This window comes from Boleophthalmus pectinirostris, unplaced genomic scaffold (genome assembly GCF_026225935.1).
Source record: "Boleophthalmus pectinirostris isolate CB_2022bp ecotype Guang Dong unplaced genomic scaffold, ASM2622593v1 HiC_scaffold_4, whole genome shotgun sequence".
Taxonomy (NCBI): Eukaryota; Metazoa; Chordata; class Actinopteri; order Gobiiformes; family Gobiidae; genus Boleophthalmus; species Boleophthalmus pectinirostris.
This window is the reverse complement of record NW_026571353.1, coordinates 2,395,454-2,405,262: the sequence shown is the minus strand read 5'-3', so window position 1 is coordinate 2,405,262 and position 9,809 is coordinate 2,395,454. Positions and strand designations below refer to the sequence as shown.

General features: G+C 40.3%; 1 protein-coding gene across 2 annotated transcripts; it reads left to right on the top strand.

The window, feature by feature from the left end:
- The first annotated feature begins 421 nt into the window (after positions 1-421).
- trafd1 (TRAF-type zinc finger domain containing 1) lies at positions 422-7,517 on the top strand. 2 transcript variants are annotated; one of them, XM_020938327.2, is made up of 12 exons: positions 422-671; positions 1,347-1,414; positions 1,502-1,637; positions 1,781-1,834; positions 2,389-2,779; positions 3,260-3,532; positions 3,742-3,806; positions 4,543-4,818; positions 5,062-5,185; positions 5,932-6,070; positions 6,695-6,746; positions 6,836-7,517. In XM_020938327.2, the coding sequence occupies exons 2-12, from the start codon at positions 1,380-1,382 to the stop codon at positions 6,872-6,874; spliced, it is 1,584 nt and encodes a 527-aa protein (XP_020793986.2). In that variant the 5' UTR covers positions 422-671; positions 1,347-1,379; the 3' UTR covers positions 6,875-7,517. The 2 variants fall into 2 exon arrangements, with proteins under 2 accessions (XP_020793986.2, XP_020793985.2); XM_020938326.2 differs by having other exon boundaries at positions 423-671; positions 5,929-6,070.
- The last annotated feature ends 2,292 nt before the right edge of the window (positions 7,518-9,809 follow it).

Below are 9,809 nucleotides of genomic sequence, written 5' to 3'. Positions count from 1 at the left end.
TGACGTCAGTATAAAGGATTCTCCTAATTTTGAAAGCAAAGCAGCCTTGGTGTTTTTCACACAGAAGCAAATACCTCATTTATAGCTCACTGAGTGCTGCAAAACCCGTGAGTTGTGTAGTTGTGCACTCATAGCTATAAACCTTTATATCAGTAGAGAGCACTGAAGTTCTGATGCGAGAACTATTTCTGAGGTTAATAACGATAACATTTTTCACCTGCGATATGTTTTCACCCAGTTTTGACTTACAGGTTTCATCCATATTTTGTTCACCTGTTATCACATCAGAAATGATCAATTATCCAGAATGATTCATAATGTTTGTCTGGATATTTACATGTTAATAATGTAAGTAAAATTTCACTTTTTTTGTCCTTTTATTTTCTTTGACACGCGCCTGTCGGGCAAATCCGGGGCAAAGTGCTTGGATTGCGTGAGGCGTACGGAGGGTGTTTTTTTCTGGCACGTCAGGCTGGAGTCAAGTCACTTTAGTTTCATTTTAATTAAATCTTCGCCCGTACACCGCGAAAGACTCACCGACATGCAGTGACATTTACCGGACAGTTTCCCAGGGGCGGAAGGGGAACGATCTCGCATTGTTTTTAGTTTGATCTCTCTTTTTAGCAACTCTAATGTGCTAACTGCTAGCTGCTAAGCGGTGTTTGCTAACGGTAAGTGTGTTGATAATGTGAAGGAAACCGAAGAAGAGCAATCTAATCACGTTTAGTTTTGTTATAAAATGCAAAATAATCCCTTTAGTTCAAGTGAATGGTGTTGGTTACATTAATATAGGCTAAACAGACTAAAAACTGCGAATAACATAATAAGATAATATCTGCACTGTCTGTCTGCCTACACTTGTTGCTAACATTTTAGTGAAGAATTTTTCCCCTTTGGAGCCAACGGCTGAAAATCACAGCATAAAATTAAATATTTAAGTTTTAAAATATGTTAGGTTAAGATTATTTTTACTCTCTGCTGTACTATTAGCTATATGTTTAATAGCATATCATACATTGTCATAATTTGACTTGACAAAGTTACACATTAAACTAAAACCTTTAAATTGCACATGACTAAATTGTACAAAAAATCTAGTCTTTTTTTAGTTTTGTAATTTTGCCTTCCTTGGTCGTAAGAAAGATGTCAGTTAATGACATAGATAGAGGGACTGAGTTTGTGTTAGAAGTCACTCTACTTCATGTATTTTTGTACTTTTTGTTTTCTACTTTTCTTCACCAACTGTCACTTAACTGATGTAAAAGGTACTTCCCCAGTGAGAGTCAGAATTAGAAAAAAATATTAATTTGCCAAATGCATTTAAACTGTCCTGCTGTTTTGTTTAGGACATCACGTCAACATTCCTTGAAAACTCAAGCATGGCAGATGAAAATACACAGTTTTGTGGAAACTGGTAAGGACACATACCATGAGTGAGTCTATGATAAGGCTGCACTGCTGCTCAGATTGCAGAGGAATCTAAAATGTGTCTCTTTTGTAGCAAACATGACATTCCAGAAGCAAACTTTACCACTCACGAAATCCACTGTCACCGGAACATCGCCTTGTGTGACGTGTGTCAGGAGCCTGTTCCCCGGGCAGAGCTGCACACCCACAAGCAGCAGGAGCACTCCCAGGCAAGAGCAAGCTTTTATGAATCATCATTACTGTATGTTTTGTAGCAAGTCCTTGTGCCATTATCAGATTACCAGAGGGAACAGTGATAATACAGTAATAATGATTACAATAAACAGTGGGAATACTTTTGCTTTCATTTCAGGTTTCATGCAAGTGCGGCCTGAAGATTGATAAAAACCTCTTTGACGTCCATCAGGTATTGCTACTGGAATTCCCCTTGAATTCCATTAAATGTTTTTGAAAGGCACAAAAGCTGCTCTATATTGAAAGAATTTAATTGCAATAAAAAACCTACCTATTTGAAAAGAGGAAAAAATAATACTCGATATGGTTGATTTCTGGAATGGAGCACACATTGTTGGTAAGACATTTGGGAAATATAGCGACACTTTGTTCCACTTAATTTTTTTAATGGAAACTGATACGGTAACCTCTGATAACAATAAATAAATAGCATTTTAGCACTAACAATACTGAAAAATAGCATTTTTATCAGTATTGTTAGTCCAGAAGCACAATGCTGTGAATACCTCTGCACCCACCCCTCTATCTAGGCTTAGAACGACAATCTCTCACACATACAGTTTATTATTGAGAGGTTAGTTTAAGTTATTATATGGGCTGAATAAGCCCATAATTCAGGCCCAGGCCTTGGCGTACAGCTACAGGGTCACTGGATCTGGAACACACATATCTGAGTACCAAACTGTATGTGATAATGTTTAATATGAGTGTTTGGCCTGGTTTCAGAACGCTGAGTGTCCCCAGCGTCTGGTGCCGTGCCCATACTGCGACCTGGAGCTAGTCTTCAGTCAGTCTAAAGAACATGAGGAGTACTGCGGCACACGCACAGAGCCCTGTCCACACTGCAGGTGCAATGTGATGCTGAGGGAGCAGGCCATCCACCCTTTCCTTTGCGGCAGCCTCACCCCTCCCCAGGAGAGGAACAACAGCCGGGCCAGCCCTCCTCCAGGAGACCCCCAGCCTCCCGCGTCCTGGTTTGAATCTAACTCCATCAGGAACCACCTGCGAACTCAGGACCGAGGCCCCAAGAACAACAACATCAGTGCAGCCGAGAACTTCAACAGATATGCTCCTCCTGACTGGAAGAACTCTGGTCCGAGGAACATGTTGAACCACTGTAAGTCCTCAGACAGAAGGAGCGTTATATAACTTGGCAACATCCAGACTGATATTACACTGCTAATCATGTTAGCACGAATCAGGCTAATAGTGCTAATCAAGTTAGCACTGTAATAGTAAGAGCACTTCCTAATGAACATTATGAGTATTTGCTGGCTCATCGTGATTTATTACAGTGCTTTGTTGTTTATCTATCCGCTCGTAGCAAAAATTTATTATAATATATTGCTAAAAGTTGGCAAATTTGAGCCCTCTGTGCAATACTGCCACTGTTGAACAGCATAACCCTGATGTGAGGAATCACATCTATATTATGTTGTATTTTCGTAACAAAAATCCCAAAGAAAAAGGGGTAGGCTAGTGTATTTGCTTTGTGTGCCACTACTGTAAATCATATTGTACTTTAGATGCACATTAGTTTAACTTTGATAGTAAAACACATAACTCATGTCCAGTTGTTCACATGTTGTTTTTACAGTGCTTGAGGACAGTGACTTTGAGTCTCACAGCAGCAGGCTCTGGCCCCAACAAAACCTATTGGACGAGGACTCCTCTGGGCTGGACTACATGCTGGCCCTGAGCCTCCAGAGTGACAGTGAGACAGGGGCAGGGGGAGCTGGGGGGGCAGGAGGGGGACAGCCCAGCCCCTGGAGCTCCATCTGGGACCAGAGACCAGCCAGCACCTCAGACAGCTCTCCCACAATCTGCACCTCCTCCTTGACCGGCGGGGGGCCGGACCAGGGTTCAGCAGGTCAGACCATAGGAGGGGTTTGAGGCACAGGCTGTGCTGTGGTGTGCTTATCCAAGTCTATTTATGTATGCCTTTTATTGTGATAAGTTTGTATTTGACTTTCATTCTTCATTGTTTTATTTGTCGGCAAAGCTAATAGTTTGTGAATTTTGTCCACATTCAATGACATTAAACATGTTTATGCTCTGATCCTTGTTCTTCCTGTCCAGAGATCATGCTGCCCTGTGAGTTTTGTGAGGAGCTGTTTCCTGAGGAGGACCTCATCTTGCATCAGGTTTGGCACTTGTAGTTGCTCTAGTCCAGGGGTGTCAAACTCTTTTTGGTCCGAGGGCCGTATCCAACCTACTTTGATCCCAAAGGGGCCGGATCAGAAAACTCATGTCATATAAACCTCAAAAATAACAATAAGTTCAAATATTTGTGCAGAGAAACACAAATCTTTCTTTTACAAAATATTATAATATTATGAACAACCTGAAACTTTAAGAAAAATTCAAATTCAACACGATGTTTTAACATGAACTTGTATGCAAATAGGAATAAGTAAATTTTTCTTGGAAAATCCTGCACTCGGCTCCACTTTTCTCATGTTTTTCTGATGAGGGTGTCACGGTCAACAGTCAAAACGATCGTCCTTTAAGAGCGTTTGGAAAGAGACAAGTCTTCATTTGTGCTGCTCTGGTGGGAGGGGCCACGTACAGAGACACTGGAGACGCTGCTGTGATAAACACCACAGAACATTACCAATATTTTAATAGAAAATATAATTACAATATTTTAAGTAGAAAATCAGCTGACGGCCAGAGTAAAGGTCTTGGATTGCCGGATCTGGCCCCTGGGCCGTATGGTTGACACCCCTGCTCTAGTTCCTCCTGTATCATATTTGTAGCTCCTGTGAGTCTTTGTATGTGTAATACTTCAAATATAAGCTGCGACTCAATACTGGCCAGTGTGAATATGATGCTGACTTTCTGACATGGCCGTACTGTTCCTGTGTTGTTTGTCCACAGACTGGATGCAGTCCGGCCTCTGCCTTTGCCTCCTTCAGTAAACATGGCTCTTCTCCTCCCAGAGAGGACAGGACACCTCAGGACAACACCGGATTTGTCTTCAAAAGCCTGAGTCAGCCCAACCGTCTGACCTCCATGTTCTCCTCATTCCCCCAGTACCCCCGGCCCCTGTCCCCCTCTTACAGCCCCCCTGCCAGCCCACTAGAGGGAGACATACTCATCCCCTGTGAGTTCTGTGGAGTGGCTCTGGAGGAGGCTGTGGTCTTTCATCATCAGGTGAGCCACATTTCAACAGTATATTTATAAATATACATAAATGGGAAAAGATTTAATGTATTCTCCAATCATTTTTCATGAATATTTTTCCTGTTTAATTCGTTAATAAAACTGATCTTGATACTGCATTAGTGAAATGTTTTGGAAGGTTACTTTATCACCTCCAAATGGACTTTTTAAACTACAAATAATTCTGTCTTCACTATTGTGTTGTTTATATTTAGCTGCTTTGTTTATGGACAGGATAAATGTGACATGCGGCCCCAGACTTCTCTCCAGCTGAACAATATGACATCATCTAATATGAAACCACTCAACTCGTCTAAGGATAAATCTCCAGATTCTGCCAGAAGGATAAAACACCAAGGTAACATGCTGATCCCATTTGACTTTAAACTGTTCTTAGTAGTGCATTATGTAACTTTTTGTCTTCATGGAGATGTTACTTTACATCATACCAAATGAGATTAAACTCGACCAGGTTACCGGTCAGACACAAATGTGTAGGTATAACAGATTTTTAGTGCCTTTCAAGATAGCCAAAGCTCTAAATAGTTCATTGTTCATTCGCTCCACACTCAGTGGTGGTAAGCTACTTTTGTAGCCACAGTTGCCCTGTTGTAGAGTGACGGCTGCTAATCTGCGCCATTGACCCCTCCGACCACCACCATCACTCACACAGACCCCACTTTCTTACTAGGTAATGTGGGTGAAGTTTCTTGTCTAAGGACACAATGACAGTTTTTGTGACTGGCACCCCTGCTGCTTGTGTACTTCTGTGCAGTACAGTATGAGTGTGTTAATGTGTATGATGCTGCACAACGTGCCCAAGACAAATTTTCAGTAAAGGCACATTTAATTAGAAACGTGAAAAAGCAATAAGATTTCCATGGAGAAAAGCAGCTGGCAGATCTTTCACCAGAGAAGTTCCATGGTGCACATATGAACATATGTTTGAAACCAGAATGTGTGTCCATATACTTTCAAAGTTTTCACCTCTCACTGTGAAGCATCAGTGTTACTGTTAAAAGCTGAAAAAGTGCCTTCAAGTTAGCGGGGCATCAGCTGGACAAAAGCTGCATGTTGAGTTGTTGAACATTTGTCTTTTAGCAGACGTACCAGATGACTTTTTCCGATTTGACGAGGACACATCAGCAGAGGCCAGTGTGTGGCCCCCTCACAGACAACCCTCCAACAGTGACCAGGCTCCTCGCGAAGCAGACGTGAGCGCTGGAGCGGCATCTCAAAGAGGGTAAGAGGACTCCCACTGTTTTAGTGGTCAACTAGTCGGCGATTATTTTTTCCATTAGTCAACAAGACAAAGTATTCTTTCTGTTGTACAGTGAGACTTTTTAAAGACAAACCAAATAAAGGCTGAAATATGCTGTGAATATATTGATTAAAATGAGACATTCTTTATTCTTTTTTTACATTTTGATAATGCCACTGTTTACTATAGTATTGTCATAATACTAAAACAACTAATTAAAGTAAACCACAATGATCATTTTCCTCTTAAGTCTTTTAGACAATAGAATGTGATTTTCAGCATTAAATGGTAGTACTTTCTTTTCTATTCCCATGTGTCTTATATGTGTGTAATCCTCAGTGGTGCAGTAGGTTCATGTTGGTCCATGTGTGTGTACTAGATTATGTGCTCTTCTACTTGTTCTGATACAGCTCAACATCATTCTAAAGACATTCAGGAAAGGTTCACTTCTGTCCTGTTTTTTTAGTATCGTTACCTGCTCAAATGAGTATCTATTTTCGATACTAGTATTAGTATTGGTTAGTTCAGAATAGATTAGTTCAGCCTCGACTCCCCTTGTTAATAATAGTGCTTCTCTCTTCTCATGGTGTAACTTTGTGCTTGCAGGCGAGCCGAAAATAAAGAGGGGAGGGACAACCGAAGGACTCACGCCACAAAGGTACAGCCAGGTCAAGAGAAAGACATGTTTTTAACCTAAATTGGTGTGAGTTTTTATACTTATTTGATATATATTATGTTTTGTTGCAGTTGCCCAAAAAGCAGAATGAAGAGCCACAAGACGAGTGACTAACCCCTTTTTTTAATATAAATCTATGTCCCATATAAAAAGTAACACCTCCCATTCTAAAGAAGTGCCTGCATTATTGTCCTGATTACACTGGACACCAAATCACACACATATTCGGTTTCATCTTGTGTCTGCGTATTTTGAACGAGCAAGCCAACGTTTTCCAAAATGATGGCAGCCTAAAATGCCTGGGATCAGAGCTTTCATTCCCTCTCACAGTCCTGTCTCGTCTCGTCAGTGTTCCTATTCCACTCAAGCACTTTTATTAATGATCTTATCAAAAAGGGCTTATCAAAAGTATATGACAATGCTTGTTGTAGTTATTTACTAAAAATGTTATGGTTTTTATACTGTTACTTTTTTCTGTTTTTAAAAAATTCAGCTGTAACTGTCGTGATAAACATACATTCTATTTACTTGCAATAATGTATTTGTAACCTCTAAATGAATATATAAAGTAGGATTTCATGGATGCACATCAGTGTTTTTTATGAGGACCATAGCTTAGACCTTTTGGCACATGCTTGGCCTTTTGTGGAGCTATTCTAAATATAAAGTCTTGTGTTGTTATATTTGATTCAATTGTTATCTCAGTTTAAAACAAGTAACATAAAACATTAAATTTTAAAGTCTGTTCTTCAATGTATGTGTGTCTTATTTATGTTTGCAGAAATCTCACCACTAAGATGGAGAATTACTGAGTGATTATTGTTTTATGTTGTATTTGATGAGCGCATAAACCAGGACGTCTCAAGTGAGGGTTACAAGACAGAGCGAGAGGGGGAGATGTCCTGAGGGAAATTCAGGTTTTGCTGCAGCAACATTTCAATAGTGAGTCTCTGTGGCCTTTGTGTTTAAGTCAGAGGTCTCAGTGCAGTTTAACAGGAGAGCTCAGTTATTTTGTTTGAGGAGAGAAGGAGCCAGAAGTGCAGCCCGGGCGTCACAGTGCCCAAGGGGGAATCATGATGTTAAAACCTGAACTCAAAACACAAAAAGTAGGAAAACAGAACTGCTCAGTGTCTGTGGGGTCACAATATTATTTCCAAGATCATTGTAATTCTTTTTTGTAAATGTTTTTTAAACGACCCAAACCTGGAGATATATAATATTTTACTATTCAAATACACTGTATGACACGTGTCAACAACCTGATGAAAGTGAAAAGATGTATAGCACATGTCTATTTTTAAATAGCTTTTTGGCAAAAAAAGGCTTCATCAGATTAATGTGTTTCTTGCTTTGGACCAAAGTATACTGTTACTGCGTGCACATGCATCTTGGTTCGATGTTTGGATAGACTTGCCAGTTCATTTGACAGTTCACTTGGTTGACATGATGTTTGGTCAAACAAAGACTCACTACAGATGATCTCTGCTCTTTGTTGTTGGCTGAACGGATACAATTCTGTGATCCATGCAGTCAGTTTTCTGCAGTTTTGGTTGGAGACATCTTGTCCTTTTTTGGGTGCCGTTTACAGAATAGTTGAAAATGAAACAGAAAGAAAGGTGCAAATGCAAGGAACAACAAAATAAAATTGAAAAATGCATCGCATACTCAGATGGCTGATGTCCAATAGCTTTCTTAAATTTTCAAATAACGTTTTCAGCCTACAGTATACAGTATATTATTTTGCTGTTCCTTGCATTTGCACCTCTACAAGAACTTTGGTGTGCGTTTTTTGTTTCATTTAATTCAACAACCTGAATCATGGACAGAACAGAATAGGCCGGCCTACTGTAAATACAATCATTTGAAGAAAGACAACTAATGTAGCTGGGTTTCAGATGACATCACAACTTCCTCTAGGCCAGTAATATTTAATACAGATGGGGACAGCTAAAATGAATGTTGTTCAAATTCAGATTTTTGTTGTAATACAATGAGTTCTTTGGTCTATTCAGTAACAGAAATAATCAGGTTCAGCCTTTGTGCTGGTAAATGGTCCCATTTTTATACAGCGCTTTTCCAACTTCAAGCCACTCAAAGGAAACACTCACCCATTCACACACACACACCAGGGGCAAGGTGGGTTAAATGTTTTGCCCAAGAACAAAGCAACAGCATTCATCTGTGTGAGCTGGAATTGAACCACCATCTTGTGGGAGCAAGATTCAAACCACCAACCTTCTGCTCAGAGGACAAACACTCTTACCAACTGAGCTACTGTTACTCTGGCTATTTCATGACAAAGTACAATGTGATCTCTAGTGACTATTTGTCAACCAAAAACTAAAACAAAAGTGGTGAGCAAACTAAGAACTAAATGAGATGCATTTACCAAGGTTTATTCCAGGATTTTAACAGGCAAACAATGAGCAGACATGTTCAGGCCTAGACGTGCTGCCTCTCCTGCTGGCTGATAAAAACCATAGGTGACCCAGGTGCACTCTGGTCCTGCTGTACCTCACACAGAAACGGCGCTCAGGTAAATAATTAGACTAAATAAATTTGCAAACATAATATTAACAGCAAAAATGCATTATACAAATTACAAAACTAAATTAGTAAATGAATTGACACTGTCTGTAAAATGATACCAAAACATACAGGAAGACTGTCTAGGTTGGTTTATTACATTTGCTCTGGTAACAATTGGTCTCACTACTGACGAACAGAGTTTCTGCTGCAGTAACAACACTTAATTAAAGCCGCGCGCGGCGATGGTGGCCCTCGCCCCGGCGCGCACGCCACCCCCGACCGTAGAAGCTGTTTGAAGTGTCTTAAGTTGTAGGCAAAGTTCCTGGGTTCAGCTCGCCATCGGGATGGTTTTCTCAACCAGAATCACCTGGCCTGTGGTAAATAACAGTACCAGTTTTAGTTAAATACAGTTCGGGCTGATTGGCTATTAGCCATATCAATCGGTAGCTCTGCGATTAATAGTGCATTAGCTAGCTAGCTTAATTCGTAGTGTACACAATAGTTCAGTCCACACAA

Excerpts from the sequence above, each read along its gene's own strand:
- trafd1 (XM_020938326.2), top strand. The coding sequence starts at position 1,380 with ATGGCAGATGAAAATACACAGTTTTGTGGAAACTG. Across the intron at positions 1,835-2,388 it reads ACCTCTTTGACGTCCATCAG|AACGCTGAGTGTCCCCAGCG; the intron begins GTATTGCTACTG and ends GCCTGGTTTCAG. Across the intron at positions 6,071-6,694 it reads GGAGCGGCATCTCAAAGAGG|GCGAGCCGAAAATAAAGAGG; the intron begins GTAAGAGGACTC and ends TTGTGCTTGCAG.